The 23,999-nt window shown below is 38.9% G+C and overlaps 1 protein-coding gene across 1 annotated transcript; it reads left to right on the forward strand.

The window, feature by feature from the left end:
• The first annotated feature begins 4,591 nt into the window (after nucleotides 1-4,591).
• LOC106089150 (ATP-dependent DNA helicase Q5) lies at nucleotides 4,592-22,007 on the forward strand. The gene is made up of 5 exons (XM_013254929.2): nucleotides 4,592-4,840; nucleotides 4,936-6,240; nucleotides 19,895-20,325; nucleotides 20,387-21,806; nucleotides 21,878-22,007. Exons 1-5 carry the CDS (start codon nucleotides 4,723-4,725, stop codon nucleotides 21,973-21,975), a joined length of 3,372 nt encoding a protein of 1,123 aa, XP_013110383.2. The 5' UTR covers nucleotides 4,592-4,722; the 3' UTR covers nucleotides 21,976-22,007.
• The last annotated feature ends 1,992 nt before the right edge of the window (nucleotides 22,008-23,999 follow it).

A 23,999-nucleotide genomic window follows, 5' to 3' on the forward strand; every position in this document is an offset into this window, starting at 1 on the left:
GCAGCGAAGCTGGCCCGGTTCAACTAGTTAAGAATAAAACAAATTCAAGTTTAATTTTAATATAAAAAACCTGGACATGTCCAACGCTGCGCATATAATATATAATGTTGCAATGAAGCAAATAATATACATAAATTAAAATGCTGATTTTGTAGTTGTTGGATAAGTCATGGATAAAGAGTTTGTGTTTGAAGTCGTTGTGGTGTCTTGGGTTTTGCTGGTAATAGAATTCGGGACTATTTTTGCGTAGTTCAGGCGGATGTGTTAACATTGAAATCAACTGCTTTTGTAGAATCGGAAGTATGCCAATAAAAAACTTTAGTAAAATGATTGTTTGGTCGAACCACCCTTTGCTCTTAGCTTGTTTTCACTCGTATCTTCTGCGGGGCGAACGATCATTAACTCCACCTCCCAATCCGCAACCACCGTAAAAGTACCAAACATTTTTTTTATATTTAACCAAACATATTTGTATCATATTTTACTGCTTTTTATAATATTCTGTGTACTATAACATCTTCGTAGGCCCCAAGTTGTTGCTGTGTCCATACTGATTCAATAAATAATACATTAAACTTTATAGTACAAACAAACAAACAAAATTAATAATTTAACACATATGTTGTATAAACATATGATCACCAATGCTAATAACGTTGAATTACAATGAGTTCCACAGCGATGGCGTTTTTTTGCTTGTGTTTCATAGCGACTATGACTGTGCTTTCCTTAGGCGTCGCTAAATGTCAAATTTCCAATAGTTGAAAAAACAAGTTATGATGAAATGAAAACTTTTCGGAAATTTTATCACTTTTTTATGAACTTTCAGTGAAAAGTGAACGCAGTACCCTTTATGTTGCAAATTTCACTCTATAAAAATTAATAAATAATTCATTGAATTTATATAAACGATCTAGGCTTAATATATATTGCAATTATATCGCACGTAAAAATTTTTTTTTGCTTGTGTTGGCAAAATGTCAATCAGCTTGATGCCAAGAAGGCTATTAACCATATGGCTTATATGTTGTTGTACAAATGTGACAATAATTTAAAACATGTTTTGACCGGTGAAAAACAAACATAGTACCCGCCATTAGGATTTTGTTTGATTTTCACCGGTCAAAACATATGTTTTTCACGTTTACTTTTCTGAACCACACAAAAATCTCAATGATAACATAAAACTTTTATGAACATTTTTTTATAAGTGATGAAGAAATGTCCTACTGAACGAAATCAGCATGTTCTTTTGCTTTAAAATCTATTATTAGATTCGTCAAGCAAATATATCGTTTTTTGTAACCATGTGTTTCCGATCAAAATTTAGACTGGAGCTGCGTACTGGGCTCAAAGTAGAAAATTTGTTTAAAATATTATGTGACTCTGTATAGTAATCATCAAATTACCATCAACCGTATCTGTGCTGCCCTCCAGTTTCTTAATAAAAATCTGGAAAGATTGTTCTACGAAAAACAATTCAGGATATGTGTGGTACACCAAATTGAAGATATTGATCTCCCCTTTATTTTGGTATACGCATTTTTTTATACGAAGTTCATGTATGGCTTCCAGACTGGATTTAGTGTCCAACCCACCAGTTTCAAAATCAGGAACAGCTGTTCTACGAAAAACAGTTATGGGGCATCTATGGCACACCAAAATAAAGGTGTTGATCTACCTTTTAATTTGGTGTACGGACATTTGTGACCGAAGTCCATTTATGGCTTCCACACCGGACTTAGTGTCCTGCCCTCCAGTTTCTAAACCGAAATCTGGATGGATAGTTCTGTGAAAAACAGTTCTGAGATATGTGTGTTACACCAAATTAAAGGTGATTTTGTCCTCTTTAATTTGGAACAAGCACTTTTTTGAACGAAGCCCATTTATGGCTTCCAGACTGGATTTAGTGCCCTGCCCTCCAGTTTCAAAAAAAAATCTGGAAGATTTTTTCAACAAAAAACAATTCCCCTTAAAATTGGTATATTTACTTTTTCGAACGAAGTCCGTCCCTGGCCTCCATGCTGGAAGTAGGTAACTCGCGGCTTTATTTTCTGACGGTCAAGCTCAAAACGGTCTATAATTTCTGTACTCTTAAATTTTTTATTATTTTGCGTCACCCTGTAATTTCGAAAATTTTGTGTTATCAGAAGATGGCGACGTCGCTAACTTCACGCAGGTTTTATGATGATTTAATTACCAGGTAGTGTACCGTAAACAGCTAAATACAATTTTTTCTCGCGAAGTGCACTATCTGTCAACTAGTTTTGATTGCGTGCGTGTATTATAGTTAGTTAACTATGTCACACACAAACAATGAAAAATGCCGCGATCTAGTAACATACACAAAATCAGAGTTGCACTAATTACTGATTTCGACAGATAGTGCACTCAATATTTTGTTGTTGGACAACTGCCACTACCTGTAAATTAATATATCTTGGGTTTCATGTATTCCGTACTTTGTGTCACCCTGTGATTTTCGTGTTTTTAAAAGTTAGCGACGTCGCTAACTTCGCGTGGGAAATTATAGACTCACGGCCAGTAAAAACATGACATAATTACCAGGTAGTGTTCCGTAAACAGCTGAGTACAATTTTTTTTCGCAAGTGCAGTATTTGTCAACAAGTTTTGGTTGTGTCTGAGTATTATAGTTAAGAACACACAAACAACGAAAAATGGTGCGAACTAATAACATACATAAAATCAGTTTTGCACTAATCGCTGATTTTGACAGATAGTGCACTCAATATTTTGTTGTTGGGCAACTGCTACTACCTGTAAATGAATATATCTGGTGTAAAACGAAAATACAGTTAAGTATAACTGCAACGACACAGAATGAATGGAATGCCAACGAGGACTCCACACAGGCCCGTCGCCAACGAAATCCTAAAGTAAAGTTTTGCTGTAATTTAGATTTTTTATTTTTTAGTACCTCTGCCGATATTTTGCTGTCAAAATTTGTGGGCACAAAAATTTCTGTTTTTCAATCCTCTTTGGCTGGTGCTAAAACATATGATAGGGTTGCCTATAGGTTTTTTTATTGTAAACAAAAGTTTTTAAGGATTAAAGGCTGGTACTACGTTTTTTGGGGGAAAAATTTCCTTAAATCTTTCTTGCGATGGTTTGACAAGGTAACCACATTTGATTTTTTTTTCGGTTTTCTTTGGGCAAAATATTGCCATTTACATATAAAAATTAGTATGGCGCCAATCAATTTATCAGCTGCTTATACACAAATGAGAGTGTATGTTGTTGCAATTTAAACCAAACCCCATCCCTTCGAAATTAATAAACAATGAAACACAAAACTATTTAAAAAGAAAAGAATTAAGCTTTCATTTGTAAGAATAATTAGATTTTATAGTATTTTCGTTGATTTAAGTTAAATAAGCACAACTTTCCAAAAGCCTTTGCCAGCATCTTCCACTTGGATAAAAATAATGTTGTTGTACTAGCAAGACCAAAAGCACAACACTTTCTTTCACAATCGTTATTACTTTATACAGATATACTACAATAGCTTGTTATGAAAGAAACATTTATTTGTTATTTATTTTAGAAGTATATTTATTTATATTTGTATGCAAATAGTTTCTTATTTATGCTTCCACAAATATTTTTTTCCACCCCGAGTAAGTATATATGAGCAAGATTACTAACACTAACAAACACTTAGTTACAATTAGAAGTTTGACGATCGCGTTTTTTTACGCAACAAAACGACTTGTTGCGCAGCGACAGTGGTTGTGCTCTTTTTGGGCGTCGTGAAATGTAAATTTCCCCTAGATGAAAAAACAAGTTATAGGGAAATTAATTTTTTTCGTCAATATACTCTTCTCATTTTTTTATATGGAGTTTCACCGCGAAAACCGAATATAGTACCAACCATAAGGGAAACAATTGCTGTGTTTTATTTTAGTACTGGATAGATGAGCCGTGAAGGGCAAAAACAAAACGCAAAAAAGGCTGTGTTTTATTTTAGTACTATGTATTGCAGTGCAATGAAATTTGTATGAAAATGACATCTATCTATAAATTAACATTGAAGACTTATTTAGACCATCCGTTGCCAGGATTGCCATGATATTTTTTCACAAATAATTGTGGCCACTTGCAGAAACATCTCTATTGTGAATGGGAAAAATAAAATTAAAGCCAATTATTCATACATTTGCGTACACAAATCTTTATAAATTTTATTTGACATTTGTGGACAACATGTACATTTTAGTTGTAAATTTTACAAATATTTGCATTTTTTTCTCGTATTGTTTTGACAGGTTGGCAAAAGGCGTTACCACCTCATGGCAAACAAACAGACTTGCAATGGAAACTTTTTCTGTGTTTGTTCTTCTACGTAAGCCTACACTGGTAATTTTACCAGAACTTCGTTGTCCTGGATAGATGTGATTTTCATGTTTTGTGAACATTTTTTGCAGTGAACGAATTGAATAGTACTAAATAAAACAGCAAATAAACTCATTCAATACGTTAGGGGCACTGATTATGGAAAAACAACCCTGTACTTGCTCTGTTGAGAGTTATCGAAAAAACAGCTGTTCGCGCCTTTTTGACGTTTTTCGCAAACCAATGAAAAGCGAATATAATTAAACAACGAAGTCGCAAAACTTTCAAAAAATTCCAAAATTGACATGAAAATGCAGTAAAAGCCAACGAAAATCAATTATAAATCATTTTGAAGCAGTCTCCTGTAAAATGAGTGGAAAAGAAGATGAAGTGGAATCACAAATGTACGATTATTTGGAGAAATATTTTGGCTACACTGAGTTTAAGTCCGAGCTACAGAGGAAGGCTGTGAAATCCGTTGCAAAAAGTAAGTAAACCACGAAATAGACTACGAAACAAACTAAATGTTTTATTTCCGTGTGTTATGCACTGGTTGGTCTATTTCCGTATGACGCGACACAGAAAAGCGAGATGTTTACGTGAGTATGCCGACCGGCTCGGGCAAGTCGCTCTGTTTCCAGCTGCCCGGTTTAATGTGCGATGGCCACGTTACGATAGTGTTTTCACCGTTGCTGGCTTTGATCAAAGATCAAATCGACCATCTGGGTAAATTAAAGATTCAGGCAGACTCGCTGAACTCTAAAATGAGTACGAAGGAACGGGAGCGAGTGATCAATGACCTAAAAGCCATAAAAACCAATATTCGATTCCTGTACATAACTCCAGAGCAAGCGGCCACTCAGGGATTCCAAGATATTTTGGCTCACATGGTTAAATATGACAAGGTGGCTTATTTCGCGGTCGACGAGGCCCACTGTGTCAGCCAGTGGGGTCATGATTTTAGACCGGATTACCTTAAGTTGGGCCAACTTCGCTCTAAATATCCCAAGATTGTGTGGATAGCTTTGACTGCAACTGCCTCGAAACAAGTCCGTGATGACATTTTCAAACAATTGCATTTGAATGAACCAATTTCAAAGTTTATCACTCCCAGTTTTCGCAAAAATCTTTTCTACGACGTTGTCTTTAAGAATTCCATAGAGGATGATTTTCAGCATTTGGCAGCATTCGCAGCGCACTGTTTCGGCGATGAAGATGAGTTTAAGAAAATGACACCCTCCAAAAGAGGTTGTGGTATAATATATTGCCGTACAAGGGAAAATGTGGAACGTGTTGCGATGGGCGTTTCACGACAAGGAGTTGGTGCAATACCCTATCATGCTGGACTAAAGGGTTCCGAGCGCAACGACGCCCAAGAAAAATGGATGGCTGGTGAATATCCCATAATTGTGGCCACAAATAGTTTTGGCATGGGCGTCGATAAACCCTCGGTGCGTTTTGTTGTCCATTGGGATGTTCCTCAAAATGTAGCTGCCTATTATCAAGAATCTGGTCGCGCTGGTCGTGATGGAAAAAAATCATACTGCCGTCTGTATTATGGTCGTGAAGATGTTCGTTCCATACGTTTCCTTTTGCAAAATGACATTAATCGTTCGCGTTCTTCCTCCTGTTCGGGTAAAAAGGAAATGGCTGAGAGAGCAATGAAAAATTTCGACGATATCGTATCGTTTTGTGAAATGATGCAGTGCAGACATAAATTGTTTTCCGATTACTTTGGTGATCCAACGCCTGAATGTGAGGATAAATGTGATGTTTGCAAGAATCCTAAAAAAATTGAAAAGGCATTACTCACATTTCAACGGTTGTGTATGGATAGCGTTTTTAAGACGGGAATCTCTTTGGAGGACAGCGCAGACTTGTACGAAGGTAAGTCAGTCTTGTGAATTATCAACATTGGTTACAAAAAGCCATTTGAAATAAATCGAAACTAAATTTAAGGCAAACATTTTAGGCTCTGTATGGTATATAAACATTTCATAACTGAGAAGGAACAATACCTTCTCTCTTTTCTCCTAACTGACTATAATCTTTATTTCTTTTATTGTTGTTTCATAAATCTATTCCAATTTTTGTGCATTTTTTGCAGTATTTTGCATTTGGGCTAGCAATTTACTTAAAGAGCCTTTCGGCTATAGTAGTCAAATGTGTGTACCGTCCGAATTGCATTTAACGAGCCATATTACGCAGAACTCGATCTCCAAGCACTGAGTTTACTCGGTGGCTGTTCACCGCTTTGAGGTCGTTTCTGCGTGAATGTGATATAGACCCGTCTGAAAGGCCGCCTGATCTAAAGAAAACCCTTTATCGTTGGAACTCCCGCAATAGATCATGTAGATCTATTGCGGGGGTTCCAACGATTCTCGTCACCTCCTCCTGTATGTGAGCAAGCTCCTTACGGTCCAAAGGACCGATCGCCGCGGGTTATTTAAAGGCGCTAATAACTTGCCTTGTCATATCGTACATCATAGGCATCCATCATTTGTACAAGAGCCGGTGCCGCCCGGCCTCTCACTGAGACTCTCCGCTCAATACCGTTGATTGTCCACGAATGTCGTTACAACTACTCTGTATGGAGCATTCCGCTATCCGCAACCTGTGGATGCGCCCAGTAGCTCGCAGCTAAGCTTATCGTGACAGCACTGAACACCACACAGATCGGACCTCAATGTTCCAGCCCGTGTGATGCTCACAGCTATCACGTGCCTGATGCATGTGGGCAGTGGATGCTTATCCATAAGATGGTAATTAAAATGGTGTCTGCGATATCAGCCCAGCTTTTTGCTTAAAAACAAAACAAATTTAAATTTCAGAAAATTTAGTGCGAAATATATATATAGGTTAAGTAACGAAATTTCACAAAGGTCTGAAAAAATGTTTAAAATGAGCAATTGATTTTGCCTCTGTTGCATTTCTGAACATACGTTTACGTTTACGTTTTTTTTGATCTAGTGGACCAAGTTTTGAAAAACTTCTGCCTGTCGGATCAAGTTTTGAAAAACCTTGCGGTTTAGGACATGTTTTCGTGCGGAAGTATATTCGTACTGCTTTCCATTGGTAAAAACTTTTCGCTCTAAGACTCGCCATAGGACTTTGATGTGATTGAAAGCTGGACTAAGTGTGGGCTAATTTAAAACTTCAATATTTTTGGAAGAAAGACACGGTTTTGTGGCACGCAAATTGTTGATTTTGGGATAATCCTACTTAAAATTATGTCCCGGCCCATTCATTTGTTATCAATTTCCAACAATGATAATTCCACAATTTCTGCATAATTCCCAAAGATAATTTTAGTTGTAATCCAAGCCACGAGAAGCTTGCCATGAAAGTAAAAGCTCCACAAAATCATTACGTACCACTTCCAAAACTTCGGCTTATTTCTTTTGGTTTTTATTTGCGTAAACCACCCCATTAATTCTAGAAACCATCGGGTCCATCAATATCGAATAATCAAAATAAATTCGTTTCTTTTTGTCTATGTTCATAAAAAGTGCAAGTCTAATCTTTATAATGAACTGAAACTATATTTCGCACCCGTTTCCATAAATTTTAAATACTTTAGCAATATTTGTAGAAAAACGTTTAAGACTAAGGCTTTGTAGGAAGCAAAAACACCTATAAATAATTAAAAATTTGAATTTAATTTTTGGGATTTTTACTTTTTTCTTTATATTTTCTGGTGAACCTAGATTTATTTCGCGTACTGTATATGGAAATCAAGGTTAGTGTTTGGGTGTTATTTTCTTTTAGAGAAAACAAGTTTAGCCACTGAGTTTCAAACGAATTATGATTTGATAAAAATTCGACGAGTTTTTGAAGTCTAAAGATCCCACCCGGCTGGGTTTTGGGCTTGTGAAGGTTAAAGGCGGTAATAACTCGGCTTGTTATATCGAGCGTCATAGGCACTCAGTACCCATGGGATTGATCCGTAACCTGTGGACGCGCCCGGTAGCTCGCAGTTATGTTTCTCGTGGTAACAATGAACAACACACAGATCGGATCTCAAAGTTCCAGCCTGTGTTGTCCTTATATTAGTCCCGTTCCGAGTTCTGACTTGGTCACAAATTGCAGTGGCATGTGCGAAAGATCTATAAAGACTGTTAAATGTGACGCCAAGTATTTTTTTGTTGTTTTGTTTCTTTCTTTCAAAAATCCTTACAACTAAACTAAATAAAATTAATACATTTGCACAAAAAATACTTGATTTTAGTAATAACAATTTATAAGTTTACATACAGAATATGACTTTGCAAACCAAAACAAAACAAATTTTTTGAGGCTTGAACACTGTTCAAATATAATATTAATTTCATTTTTATTGATTCACGGATCAATTAGATTTTAAAACTTATTGAATTCAAGGAAGACACGACGCAACGGATCGTTGTCAGCATAGTTGCTAGCATAATAATTAATATGAAGTAATTGATCATTTCGAGATGGTCTGATTGGGATATCTATTCAGAGTTCGTAATTTAATTAAATTTAACCATTGGGATCATGGGCGGTTCGTACAGACCGATCTTCCTTCTTCTCAAAAACGCTAGAGGCATTACTCCTCCCGAGACTCGTAAGTGAAGACTACATAGCTCAACAACTGCTTTTTATGCCATCCCCGCACAAATTTATCATGGCTTCAAGCAGCCCAGGCCATGTGATAGGACGGTCCTCGTGACACTGCCTTCGACCTATCGAAGGCATTCAACACATCGCCAACAAGTCCCCCCACACAGGCCTGAAACGCTGTGTCGCGAATTATCTCTGTGGTCATTTGTGGAATTCAGGGATAAGAAGTTCAAGCACCGTAGAGTAAAACAGGAAGTTCCCCAAGGTATTGTTTAACCTCTACACAGAAAGAAATATGTTCATGATATTAAGGATTTTGTTATTACATTTATGAAATGATTTATGATTTAAATGAAATCTTGCACATATATTGCAATCAGTAACATAACAATTCGTGCAAAATTTTGTGCTGATCGGTTGAAAATTGTTGCTACTATGGCCAGTTAAGTGCTAATCGGGCGATACATATATACGGGAGCTTTATCTAAATCTGAACCGATTTTAATGCATTTTTACAGATATGTTAAGATCATTAACAAAACAACCCATGCCAAATTTTGTGCAGATCGGTTTAAAATTGTAGCTACTACGGTCATTTAAGTGCAAATCGGACGATACATATATATGGGAGCTATGTCTAAATCTGAACCGATTTTTACAAAAATCAATAGCCACTAGACGTCCTTGGACCAAAAAAATGGTATGTGCAAAATTTCGTGATGATTGGACAACAAATGCGACCGGTACTTTTTTTACAAGAATACGTGGACTCACAGACGGACAGGCGGACATGGCTACGTCGAATCAGAAAGTGATTCTGAATCGATCGGTATACTTATCAATGGGTCTAGCTTCTCTCCTTCGTAGCGTTACAAACATATGCACAAACTTATAATACCCTGTACCACAGTTGTGGTGTAGGGTATAAAAATAATGAAATCAAAAACTTGGATATTTAGTTAAATTTATTGAGATGAAATTTGTACATAAATCTAGGTACTGTGTTGTTGCTGTTCTAGTTACACTTGTATGTGGAACGGGGGTAGCGACTGTTGACCAGCTTCTGGGAAGGCTGGATCGTTCCGATACATAAAATCGACGCTTTGCATTAATACAAGTGTTCCACAGTTGAAAAACAACCTTTTTTATGTAAATTTTGATGGTCTATCAATGGCTTCACTTTGGAAATTATGTACTAAGTTCTAACGCTTCAATCCCCGTACAGGCGATAGTCAGTTCGGGATGCTTCTAAAAATGTAAAGATGAGTTGTTACATTATGGATTTCTAATGAAATATCGCATATCCTCAGGTTTTATTTCATGTTGAAAACTTTTTTGGGGCACAAAAAACACTATATATACCAAGGACGTCGAGTGATTTAGTAGGCATTTCTTATTTAAAAAAAAAACTTTCCTTTAAAATTAAGTAAATTAATAGTTCAATTCTGTTTATTAAACAAACAAAATGAATAAAGAAAAATAAACGTTAAGGATTGTTTGAATGTCAAGTGCGCTGATTGAGGTGTTGTGTATCGTTCCGCGGTTGATAACAGACAGCTACTCTAAGCTGATATACGTGCAGCATAGGGTTTGCATACATTGATTTTAGTTAGGGGTTGCCGTGTGTGACATCTCGGCCAATTCTGACACCAAATCGTCATCGATTTGAGATTCGTCGTCGTCATCGTCCATATCATCCAAATTGGGGTATAGGCCAAACCACGGTTTGGGTTTATCGTAAGCGTAAATTGAGCTAAATTTACGTGATGTAATTTTTAGTTCAGGTACATCCTCAATTAAGTAACTATAGTTGGGGAGTACCTTCGCAATCATGTACGGTCCTTTGTATTTAGGTTCCAGCTTTCGCGATTCGCTTGTAGCACTTGGTTCGTTCTGGATGACAACCAAATCATCTTCGGAGTACTTACGAGGGATCGCATGTTAACTATCGAATCGAAGTTTCCATTTTTCTCGCTGTTGTGAAATATTTTCCAAAGCAATATTTCGCTTCTCTTCGGGTGTATACTCGTCTTCATTTTGGTCCATATCGTCTTGTATAGCGTTGACCAGATGGTTTTGGACCACGTCATTGATTTTGAAATTGAAAACAAGTTCGTTCGGTGTAAAACCTGTGGTTTAATTTATTTATTGACAATCCATTGAAATTCATTCAATATAACAGCATTGGCTCTTTCTACTTGGCCGTTAGCACGAGGAGTTTGAACAGCATTCTTAATATGTACGATGTTATGTTTTCCGCAGTAACTTTTAAACGCCTTGTATATGAATGCAGTTCCTCTATCAGACATACTTTTTCTCGGATTTCCAAAATAACCAGATATTTCGCTTAGTCTTAGTACTTTTGACGGCTTTTATCAACAATTTTGAAAATGCATCGGATATTGCCAAAATATGAGTGTTTCCTCTTTCCGATCCAATAAAAGGTCTCAAATCGTCTATATGAACCAAATAAAATGGTATCGGTTCCCTCCTTCCCTCCTTCCCTCCTTGTACGCGGTTGTAGCAACAGGTTACACATAATGGTATGTATTCTTCTACATATTTCCTTATTTTCGGGAACCAAAAAGAATTCTTAATACGTTGAATTGTCTTCTCGAGGGCAAAATGGCCCATTTCGTCATGGAAATATTTGACAATTGACAAAAGCAGTAAGGCTTTTGGTATAACGAATTTCAGCTATGTACCTACTTTACGGTACAAACGGTTTTTACAATCTGATAATCGGCTCACAATTGATTTTCCTCCGATGTCCTTATCTTTCCCATCGAAAAAGCCATAATGTGATTTATCCTTTTGTCTTGTAATTGCATAGTCAAAACCCAATCATTAATATCTTCGTCGATCGTAAAGATAAATCCTGCCGGCTCTACGTCCTTTGATGGTTCATCAGGGTATCGGCTTCATGCATCGACATGAGCTATGCGACTACCTTTGCGATGTATGGCTTCGAAATCATACTCCAAAAGTTTCATCCACCATCTTAGCGTAGTGACGAGAGCAGAATAGAATAGCGTTGTTCACTTTTCGTGCAATGTCGACTATGTCGACTATCGATTTTATGCTTGGTTTTAAAAATTACGCCTTAAACACAATTGTGTTTGTGTTATTGACCTTAAAAATATTGGGTTGCCCAAAAGAAAGTAAATGCATTTTTAATAAAACTTAGAATGAACTTTAATCAAATATACTTTTTTGCACTTTTTTTCTAAAGCAAGCTAAAAGTAACAGCTGATAACTGACAGAAGAAAGAATGCAATTACAGAGTCACAAGCTGTGAATAAATTTGTCAACGCCGACTATATGAAAAATCCGCTATTACTTTTTGGGCAACCCAATAGTATGTTTAATATAAAATTCTCGTCCTTGACATAAGGATTCATATCTTTAATCTAAATTTGAGGTGCGTTATACTGCAGTATATTAATTGTAAGATAAAGAAATTACCTATAAATTGAAGGAGACCACACAACTTTGATTAAAAGTCAAAAATAACATTCACGTTAGTAAGAATTTTTTGCAACTTTATTTTTAAGATGAAAAACCACTTAAACAAAAGTCAAGTTTTTATTTAATTTTAAGATATTGTCCTTATTATGAGACATATTTCCATATTTATTAAATTATACCTTATTATGGGGTCTAATTTAATAAATATGGGAAATCGGAGTCCAATCCCAATATTAATCAAAATATGGAGATAGATTTCCATAATGTCCATTTCCATATGTGGTCCATGTTCGAAAAGAATAATTAAATTCTCATTGCCGTTCAAAAATGGGAATATAGTGCATGATTTGGCTTGACATGAAAACTGTTAATTGCGGATGTTGCTGCCGAATTTTTCTGATTTCATGCGAATGTATATATATAAATCTAATTTTAAAAAAGTAAATCGATGGATCGGTTTTATACGGGCATTTTTAAATTTTTATAGACCTACCTAGCCGGCATTTGGTTGAGTATTGGTGGGCACTGTGCACCCTAAGTATCAATCAAATTGCATAAAAGTTTAGGCTTCTAGGAGCTCAAAAAGTTAAAAAAAAAAATAAATTGATTTGGGAACGTTATCGAAATCGAACCGACTCCCAACGATAATAAAGTGTGATTTGTGTGACACGATCATCTGTCATGTCGCTAAGCTGCACATGAAGCCAAAAAATCCATTGGTTGACGTTCAATCGCCGAGTGTGGTGAATCAAATTAGATAAATTGTTAACATCCGGAAGACACTGAGAAAAGTGCGGAGGCATCATGTCTTGTGTTTTGATGTCTTAGCGAATTTCATGATGCCGAAAGCATGGGTTTTAACCAGAAAAAAAAATTAGCAGCGGTGGTTATGTCTCATTAATACTAGCGATATTTGTGAGATCATTCATAATAAACTTCTGTACATTTTAGTTTGGTGTATAGGTAACAAAGTCAACAAAATATGTGAAATAAAAAATTATGTATTATGGCAAAGTTCTACTTTATTGTATTAATTTAACACTTGAGAAATCAACTCAGTCAAAATGACTGGTAAGAGTTTTTTATATATTATTTTATTTCATTAATTTATTTTTTTTTTGTATTTTGTTGGTATTAATCAAAACATCAATTAAAAACGTTAACATAAAATTAGGCATTTAGACCAGCTAGGCAAAATATGTGAAAAATTGTTCTTTCTAGCGTTATGTCAACAAATTGTTTTTGTTTTTCATTCTAGATATTCTAGGCGACAAAATTCAACTCGGAAATAACGATGGATTTTTTAAAATCATAAAAAAGCTTGACATATATATCAAGATGTTTGTGTAAATAAATACATAAATATATAAATTCGATTGGAAAGTGAATTGCAAGCGTAACATTATTCTCTTAGTTTGACTAAAGAATATATAATGCTGTTTTTCATAATTCTTTTTTTTTTTTTTGACAAAGAAACATTTTATACAACCGCGCAATAAAATAAAATTATCTCACTAATCCAAGTAGAAAAAGCTTTATAAATGTTTGGTAATTTTACCTAGAAATTCAAACAGAGTGAATTTCTTTTAAGTATCTTTTATTAAGTTGCGGCCAACTTTATTCCATTTCTTTTTTTGTATGGAATTAAGGGACTAACGCCGTTAATTCAAGTCTGCATTTCCTTGAGTTTTAAATGCCAAAAACCTTGATGTTAGTATTCAGTTCTTTGTGTTATGGATTCATGCATTTTTTATTTTAAAACGCCGTGTACTTGTTTTACATCCACACTACGTCATTTATAATAGGACGCTATCCTTGTTAATAAGTTGCATATCTTTGGCCGAAATTATTACCAAAATCCTAAAATTAAGGACGAAAACTTTATGTTTGAGAAAACTTTTTTTGAGTGTAAGAACAAAAAAGATAGAAAAATATGAATGTAGGGAAGAGGATAACTTCGGCACATGGACGCGTACATGCTCTTGCAGACAAAAGAAAGGAAAACGATAGGCTGCTGCAGAAACCGAAGAAACCACCACAGATTGATCCAAAATGACAAGGGAGTGGAAGGTCTGTAGAAGAGGTTAGAGAAGAAAAGATGTGTTCACCAATGATCCTACGGCTTCTCCTCACCATCGCGGGGCATTGGCACAACAGATGCTCGACTATTTCCACCATTGAAATCCTTCTCCTCCCAAGCCCATCGCGATGTCAGCGACCTGACATTGTAGTTGTCGGCTATGGCTCCCACCAACAATCCAAGGTCTAGCTTCCTCAGCTTAAGGACAATAGACGTTCTCGTTCCCGAGAACCTTGGCCATCGCACCGCCAATGTCATCAGTCCTTTACTTATTTCTATATTTATTTATCTAACCTGGGTCCCAGCCCAATTTTTCTCTTGGCTATTCACATAAATGGGTGGGCAACTGCTTGTGCTGTGAATTCAAAAAGACTACTGCTTCTGTTTCTTCGTTTACCATCGCACGCATTCCCTGATCAACTGGATCAGAGAATGACAAAGTGTACCCGGATTTTTCACAAAGTTTTGTGGGTATGTTAAAGATATATATCCAATTCCAATTGGGAACATACAATACTCACAACTCGAACGGAATGGACAGATTCTAAATAGCTTTTTGTTTGTCACATACGTGAACATCTCAAACATGTTCGAGAAAGGTTTGATCCTTACTCCAAGTTGAATGTTTCAGTATGATGGATATTTGAAGGTGTTGATTCTCGTCATGCTCCGCTAGATGAGTAAGCTCGTTCCGGTCCAAAGGACCGATCGCCGCGGGAACGGTGGGCATTGGTTATTTAAAGGCGTCAATAACTCGCCTTGTCATATCGAGCATCATAGGCACTCTGAATTTGTGCAAGAGCCGGTGCCGTCTCACTGAGACTCTTCGATCGATACCGCTGGATAACACGTCGCCTGTTTTACTGCCCAGCCATACATACTCGTCTCAGACCCAGATCCCTCTGGACGCACCCAATCTTATTCGCAGTGTTCTTGGATTTGCATACTCAACAGAATCAAGCAGACGAAAGAACACAACACACTGCTACAAGAACAACTAACACAAAATTCCATGGCAGCCGGTTGTACGCACCGGATTTACCCGGTGGAATCTGCCGCCCTTGCCGATGATGGGTGGGAGAAGAACATCCCGGAATGCCTTCTCCGCACGCTTCTGGTCCGTGCCGGGATTGAAAAGAACCCCGGACCCAGGTTCTGTTCGGTTTGCCAGAACCGCCGTCATCAACGGTCGGTGTCGGGGAGGTGTAACCAGTGCATGGAGTGGGTGCATTTCTGATCTTGCTCTGGCCTCACTTCACTACGGGAGTATAGTCATACTGGCTATGTCGCAAGGTGCTGTGCGAACATAGCCAGCAGTGGATCACAAGCGTCGTCGTCGCCGCCTTCTGCGTCCTCGTCGTCGGACTATGTGACTCCCCCGACCTCTCCCATACGGCAATTTACGCAACGGCAGCATCCCAGCCCAAATATTGCCAGGCCAGTGCCGGGAAGTGTATCGTTTTTGCAGTTAAACTGCAACGGACTTTGTGGCAAGATCGATGAGATTGAGGACTTTATGAGTCGGAAGAGCATATTGGTCGCAGCGATCCAGGAGACAAAGCTGACCAACACCTGCAGCTTGCATAGTTGTCACGGTTACAATGTGCTACGTAAGGATCGCTCAAGAAATAGAGGTGGGGGATTGGCGCTAGTGACCCCTACATGGAATGCATAGGGATAGCAGTCAGGTCCGGTACTGCCGAGATAGAGCTATACAACGTGTACATACCGCCGGTTGGTAGCTGTGTCCCGATGAATGGCCAGGCTTACAACCCCGACATAAGTGAGTTGCTATCTGGCCATAATCGTCTGGTTCTAGGGGACTTTAGTGCGCATCACACGTCATGGCATTCTCCTCTAGGTAACGACCAGCGTGGCGTAGCTTTGGCAGAGCAGATTGAAAGCTCCACGTTTTGCACGGTGAATGAGGATGCCCCCACTAGGATTACGGGGAGGTGCAGCATCTCGCTAGACATTTCCATTGCATCCCCTGATCTCCTGAGTGACGTATCCTGGCAAGCCGTCATCTCTTTGGGGTCAGACCACCTCCCCATAATTCTCACCATCGACCGACCACCCGACGCAGCAGCCACTCGCTTTATACCAGCCGGTCGAATACCCCAAGTGCGGCCCAATTTCCCGGCGCAAGCAGTGGTACTCGCAGATGAGCGTGATGGGATTCGTGCTATGGACCCTGCTAACCCCAGAATCAGCGAGCTGAATCTGGAAATAAACAGGGTTGTAACGAACATAAGCGGAATTTGTGGCTGCAACGCTTGGAGCAATGTGACTTATGCACCGGCACTGTGCATGTCATCACCGCACACATTTTCCCTGGCTTCAATCAGCCCAGTCCATGTGATAGGACGATCCTCGTGGCACTGGACCTATCGAAGGCATTCCACATCGTCAGCCATGCCCAATTATTTGAGGACATCGCCAACACGTCTCTCCAGCCAGGCCTGAAACGATGGGTCGCGAATTATCTGTGTCACTTGTGGAATTTAGGGATAAGAATTCGAAGCACCGTAGAGTGAAACAGGGAGTTCCCCAAGGTGGTGTGATATCTCCGGCACTGTTTAACCTCTACCTATCCTCCATTTCATCCACTCCAGACGGCATAGAGATTGTAACATATGCGGACGATTGTACGATCATGGCATCAGGCCCCCCACCCATTGATGACATCTGCGGTATTTCGCTGCAACAAAATTTGAAGATATCCGCCACCAAATCTTCGGCCTACACTACAAATACGCGTGAGGTGAATACTGAGTTGACTGTGATGGTCGATGGAGAAATTATTCCGACCATCAAGTGTCCCAAAATACTTGGCGTCACAATTGACAGCTCTCACACATTCTCCCCACATGCCACAGCAATCTGCGATAAAGTCAAAAGTAGAAACAAGGTCCTCAAGTCACTTGCTGGCAGCACTTGGGGTGCAGACAAAGAAACTTTGTTGACCACGTACAAAGCAATTGGCCGGTCTGTGGTAAGTTATACAGCGCCAGTGTGTGACACGCAGTGGAATAATATTCAGATCTGTCAAAATGCAGCCCTCCGAACTGCGACGAGCTGTCTCCTCAGTTCTCATGTGGACCACCTCCATCAGGAGACAAAGATCCTACCAGTGCGAAGACATAACTGCATGCTGTCTAAGCAATACCTTTTGGGCTGTTATCGCAGAGACCATCCAAATCATCATCTTGTGGATAGATATCCACCGCCCAAAAGCCTTAACGTAAATCTACATGATCTAGAGCGTGAGGTTCAGCGCAACAAGAGAGAACCTCTACATCAAGCGGCATATCAAGCAGGTTTAAACAACATTCATGCAGACACGGTAGGAGATGCGGTAATTGGCTACCGGGTGAATGTAGTGCTTGGAGAACGACCGCCACCCATTGCAACTAATGAAATCGATCTCCCCAGGCAAACCAGAGTAGTTCTGGCTCAATTACGTTCCGGCTGATGCAGCCGCCTAAATTCCTACAGAGCTAGGACTGATGCCGACGTGCAAGATGTATGTCCCGATTGTAACCAGGGACCGCACGATACACGTCACCTGTTTAACTGCCCGGCCAGACCCACTCGACTCAGACCCAGATCCATGTGGACGCACCCATCTTAGTCGCAGAGTTCCTGGGTCTTGACACTCAACAGAATCAAGCATCCGTGATTACCCGGATCTCTAACTGCAGGACCGTATTGTGTTCAGGGAGTCGGAAACATATCTCAGTCCTTGGGTTCCCAATATAGGGTCAGTCCTTGGGTTCCCCCAGGCCATCTCTCCTCCAGCTTTAATCCATCCGGGTAACATGAACTCCCAGATGGCAATACCAGATTTCCGTCAATCGAAAACTGTGCCGCTGTCAGCTGTGTCTCGCAATCAACCTCAAGTGTCGTCTCAGGAATCCAATCGGAAACCTCTTCCATTCCTTCCAGGTTACCGTTCGTCGCCTCGACTATGGTGTGACTCGCGTCATTCTCCCATCGCCTTGTGCCAATGAGTCGGAAATCTAGAATATATAGAAGACATTTTTTCTGAACCAGTTGTATTAACTTTATGTCGCACTTTTTCTCCATGGCAATTCTCCAAACTACCCAGGCGTAAGTAAATATTGGTCTAATCACGCATCTGTAGAGCCATGAATTCAGACCCTTTCACTTTTACTGTAATTGGCTATAACTCATTTCCTGTTAGTACCTCATTTCCTGCCTGTTTCGCCTTCCAGTCGTTGCAGCTCCGGCGTGGGTGGCGGTAGATAATGTTATGCCAGGTATACTCCACCGTCTGCCTGCCTCAGCTCTGCTGCATCCGACGTTGCTTGATTGAGATTGATTTTTTTCAAGACTTACTATCAATGCCTTTTATACGAAAGATATTGGAAAATACGAAGAATTTTCATCTCCTTTGAAGGACGTGAGAATACGCCTCAGATATGATAGATTTAGAAAGGCCAATGATCTTAGACGTGGTTGCCAAAACTAGAATTTTCTTTACGCTAACGTTGATGCTCAATTCACACATATTTTTGCTCTCTTGGCTTCAGTCGTTGTTGAGACAGTAACGAATGAACACACGCATGGGTGTGTTCTGTTTTCAGTCTAAAAACACTGTTTTCTTCTGATTTAACGTTAGACAGGAAATAAAAATTTATTTAAATTTCTTAATATTATGTTTACTTTTAGAAAACTATTGGTTTCTGTCAAATTATTTAACTATCAATCATGGAGAGAAATAAAAAAAAATAGAGAGTAACACACGCATACAATTCATTTTCATTTTGTGCACCTCTGTCTTCGATCAATATACCAATAGGCATTATATACCCCATAACTTCCTTCACCATTGAATAGCAGCACTAAGCAGAATAGCACCACCTTGAGGTATTGGGTTGCCTAAAAAGTAATTGCATATCAGTGCATATCACAAGCGTTGATTCGGTTTGTTAAATAAATTTCTTTCAATACATGTGGTACCCATATTAAAATTGACGCCAAACAAACAAATGTAAACAAAATTTCGCGCACTTTTTTTCTAAAGCAAGCTAAAAGTAACAGCTGATAACTGACAGAAGAAAGAATGCAATTACAGAGTCACAAGCCGTTGAAAAAATTTGTCAACGCCGACTATATTACCGACAATTACTTTTTGGGCAACCCATAGTTGCGACGCATTTTTTTTGCGGGCAAGTATTGGTGCTGCCACTGTTTATTCTCAATGTTTCGAAGATAAGTCGGTAAAAATACGATGAATCTTATAAAGCGAAATCCAGCTTCCATTTTTTTTTTAATTTATTTATATGATGGATCTTTGTGACTTCCCTGAAACTCTAGTTTTTGGTTAATTTTTCTTAAGAACCAATTTAATTGTATCTCATTCATTTCCCACTTTTTACGTAGGCGGCCGTTCAGGTATTAAGAGATCTGCCGGTGCCGATGATGATGACGATTCCTCTGGTGAAATAGGTCATGCACAATTGGCCAAAAAGGCGAAAAGGGAGTCTGAAGATTTTATACGAAAACAATTCCAACTGCGTAAATGCCTTGATGCGGCCAAAGAATTGGAACAAGAGTCTGGAGCACAAATAACCCGCATACATCAGGCTCAAGCGACCACAACTAAAGTGGCAGGCTTGAAGATATCCATGCGCGAAAACTATTTAACAGCGCTCGTTGAGGCACTAAAGGACAATGTCAAGGCCAGCGAAGAAGACAAGCCGCGCAGCTATTTGGTGCAAAAAGATTTCGAAGACATAGCGGCAGGTTTAGAATATGAATGTTTTTCCAAACAAAAAGTTGTGAATATGTACAGACACTCCGTAGCGAAAGAGGTAAGTCGGACTTTGCTTAGTATTTCCCTCAACTTATGTTGTTGCCTTTCTTTTTCTAAAGCTATCCACCATAAAATCCTTGACTTCCAAACACCGTTTAATGCCCATCTTAATGGACTATGTGCCGAAACCGGAGAAAAAGAAAAGCGTTTGGAATGGTGGCAGTGTGGAGTATTTTGAACGCAAGCTTAAAGAATTGGAAGAACAAAGACCCCAGTCACCTAATGGTAAGAGCAGCAGCAGCAGTGGTAGTAGTAAAAAAGATATTCCTAAAGCACTTAAAGCTCCCAGGAGCTACAAACACGAATCCGAAAAGCAGACAACCATAGGTTCATATTTCAGTAAAGTCACCAGTAAACCAGAGGAAGATGATGAGACGTCGCTTTCTTCAATATCCACCGAAGACAAGGAAATGGAAGAAAAGCTTTACATAAAAAAGATAAAAGAGGAGTGGGCCGAAATGTTAAGTAGTGATAGCGATAATTTAGATAAGAAGTTGGCCACAGATGCCGATATTAAAATGGAGAATATCGACGACAATTTAGAAAATCTCATTTCTAAAGAACAAAAGCTCAAGCAGGAAATCGAAAAGCTAGATAAGGAGGAATTGGAAGCAATCAGCAGCGGGGACAGCATTGACCAATATGACACAAAGGAAAATAACGATTACAATACAAGTGGAAAAAACTCCAGCTCAAGTTCGACATCTTTCGATCATTACAAGGTGGGAACTCACTTGAAATCGAAAAGAACTTCACACTACCATCGCAGTGCGAAGGATAATTATCAGAGCCACAATATCTACAAACCTCCCGAAAACGATGATATTAGTGATGAAGAGGACGACGATGAAGAGAACGGGGATGAGGATGGGGCAAGGACGAAGGATAACGGTGAAAATATACACCCAGTTACCAAGGAAATTGAAGCAATCTTAAGTGCAAGTGAGAAGAAGGAATTCTTAGGGAGCAAGGACAAATCACCAGTTGCAGCTACAAAAGAACATCACCATTATAACAGTTCAAAAGATCGATCTACCAAACCGGAAATTAACTACTATAGCAAATCATCTTCAACGGATAAAAGCAAATCCTCCGATTACAGCAGCTCAAATACATCACAGAAACCCAGTACATCTTCCAAGTCTTCTGCATCGACTGTTGTTTCCTCTTCTCGGCCATACATAAATTCTAGTAGTAAGACTACCTCCAACAGCATCAGCACATCGGCGAAACCAACACAATCACAATCTCAAAGGGAAACGGGGCAAGCGAAACCCCAGTCAACCGTTTCCTCTTCCAATTCTACACAATCATCAAAATCACAAAGCGATCGCCATCAGGTATACAAACAAAAGACAGACATAAGCAAAACAGTAGTTGAGTATCTGAATCCCTTCTACAAACGAAAAATAGCTACCAAAGAATTGTTTAAAATCTTGGCCAAGCGTATAACAACACGCGTCATAGACGGTAAGCTGGGTAAGTATCTGAAAAATGTGCCATGAATAGCCCTGGGACTGAATTCCATTTCCATTATTTCTTGTCTTTAGCTGTGGGCGATTGTAAAGCATACATTCGGGACATATTTCATAAGCTGACCATGATTGCCGAAGACTCTGATATCGATAAACACTTTCCTATGTCATAAAGGGGTTTCTGTCCCTTTGTTTTCTTTTTTTTTTTTGGTTTGCATCATTATTTATGTTTGATTTCTGTTTTAAGAATTTCTTTTCGTAAATATCGAACCCCTTCTTCTTGTAAACCACCTTTTTCTCCTCTCACCAATCTTCCTACCTTTTGTTTTGTTTGGAAATTTTCGTTAATGTTTAAACGTTTATGTTTTTCTTCTTAAAATTATAAACTATAAATGTATTTTGTATAATTTCTCACATACACATAAAAATACATACATGCATACATGCCTATATACCAATATACATACATAAGCAGTGAATTACCACACCACATAATACACACAAAACAAGAATAGATTTACGCAAGTATTGATTTTGGTCTTGGAAATGAAATGCTTATTTAAATGAAAAGCTCATACATATACATACATGCATAACTATTGTTTACACTTGTAATTTAAAAAAAATTATATTTTAATAAAAAAAAAACAAAAGCCACATATTTTGCTATATGTAAAAACCGTCGTAATAACTGAAAAGCATTTTTTTTCTGTTGTTGATGTTGTAGTCACATTTTCATGTGAAGTTGGCGATCCTCATCAAGCTGCTGTAGGTTAGCAAGCTCGTTCTGGTCCAAAGAACCTATCGCTGAGGGAACTGTGGCCATTGCTCATTTAAAGCAGCCAATAACTTACCTTGGCATATCGAGTATCAAGGCACTCAGTATTTATGCAAGAGCCGTGGCCTCCCGGCCTCTCACCGAGACACTCCGCTCGATACCGCTGATTGTCCGCGACTGCCGTTGCAGCTACTCTGTATGGATCATTCATTCCACTATCCGCAATAGGGTGATGACTTTTTTACAACCTCATATCCCTGTATCATATTTGGATGAGTTTTTATTTCCGATCAGATAAAATCTTACATTTAAGGTGATTCGATAAAAAAAAAACCCCATGCACAGAATGATTTCAACATTTTCATTCGGCATTTTGGGCAATTTTCTGAAGTCACTGTAAGCAGTTATAAAATTGAACACAAGCTTTAGAACCGCATATATGCCCATGAACATTCCATTAAGGAACAGGGGCAAACACTCAAGGAAGTTAAATATCTACATTGTCATTGGGGAGGTTCAATATGAGTGGGATGTTGTCCTTGTAGCGGCAAGAGTTATACAAGTCTCGCAAAATTTTGATCGCACGCCCACAACCCTAGTTGCTCCGGGCAAAGTTGACTGAAGATTCGTGTTTTTTCCAGTGTGTCTTCGAGCATTTGAGAGCTTTTGGGCAGTCATTCAGAGCTACAGATAGTTCTTCAAAATCTTCAGCGGGAAAAAATTGACTACTGAACCAATAATCATCCCATGAGTAAGAAATGAATGAACAGAGTTTACGCAACCTGTTCCGGGTTTCAGGCATCAGAATAAATCAAGAAGAGCTAGAATGCACGAGAGTTCCAGCGTGCATTGCTGATGTTTGGGACCTGGTAAAACTTTACAAAAGGGAATTCACTTCTCTCAGTGAAGTGACGGAAGACACGAGTGAGATGAAAGAGAATATTCATGTCTTTTTCCCAGTCCCCTGTTTCCTTAATCTCAGTTTTACCATTGCTGAAGGCTGCTTTCAATTCGTCGTAATTGCTCATCAATTCCTGCACAAAGAAGTACTCGACGTTTGGTGCTTTAGATGTTGTTGTAGCAGTTTGTTGTTGTTGTAGCAATTTGTTGTATCTTTCGTCTGTTTGATTCTGTTGAGTGTCAAGACCCAGGAACTCTGCGACTAAGATGGGATGCGTCCGCAAGGATCTGGGTCTGAGTCAAGTGGGTCTGGCTGGGCAGTTAAACAGGTGACGTGTATCGTGCGGTCCCTGGTTTCAATCGGGACGTACATCGTGCACGTCGGCATCAATAGGAGTTGAGGCGGCTGCATCTGCCGGGACGTAATTGAGCCAGAACTACTCTGGTTTGCGGGGGCAGATCAGTTTCTTTGGGCGCAATGGAAGGCGATCGTTCTCCAAGGACTACATTCACCCGGAA

The sequence above is a fragment of the Stomoxys calcitrans genome, chromosome 1 (genome assembly GCF_963082655.1).
Source record: "Stomoxys calcitrans chromosome 1, idStoCalc2.1, whole genome shotgun sequence".
NCBI classification, from domain to species: Eukaryota; Metazoa; Arthropoda; class Insecta; order Diptera; family Muscidae; genus Stomoxys; species Stomoxys calcitrans.

Excerpts from the sequence above, each read along its gene's own strand:
- LOC106089150 (XM_013254929.2), top strand. The coding sequence starts at position 4,723 with ATGAGTGGAAAAGAAGATGAAGTGGAATCACAAATGTACGATTATTTG. Across the intron at positions 6,241-19,894 it reads CAGCGCAGACTTGTACGAAG|GCGGCCGTTCAGGTATTAAG; the intron begins GTAAGTCAGTCT and ends CTTTTTACGTAG. Across the intron at positions 20,326-20,386 it reads GACACTCCGTAGCGAAAGAG|CTATCCACCATAAAATCCTT; the intron begins GTAAGTCGGACT and ends CTTTTTCTAAAG.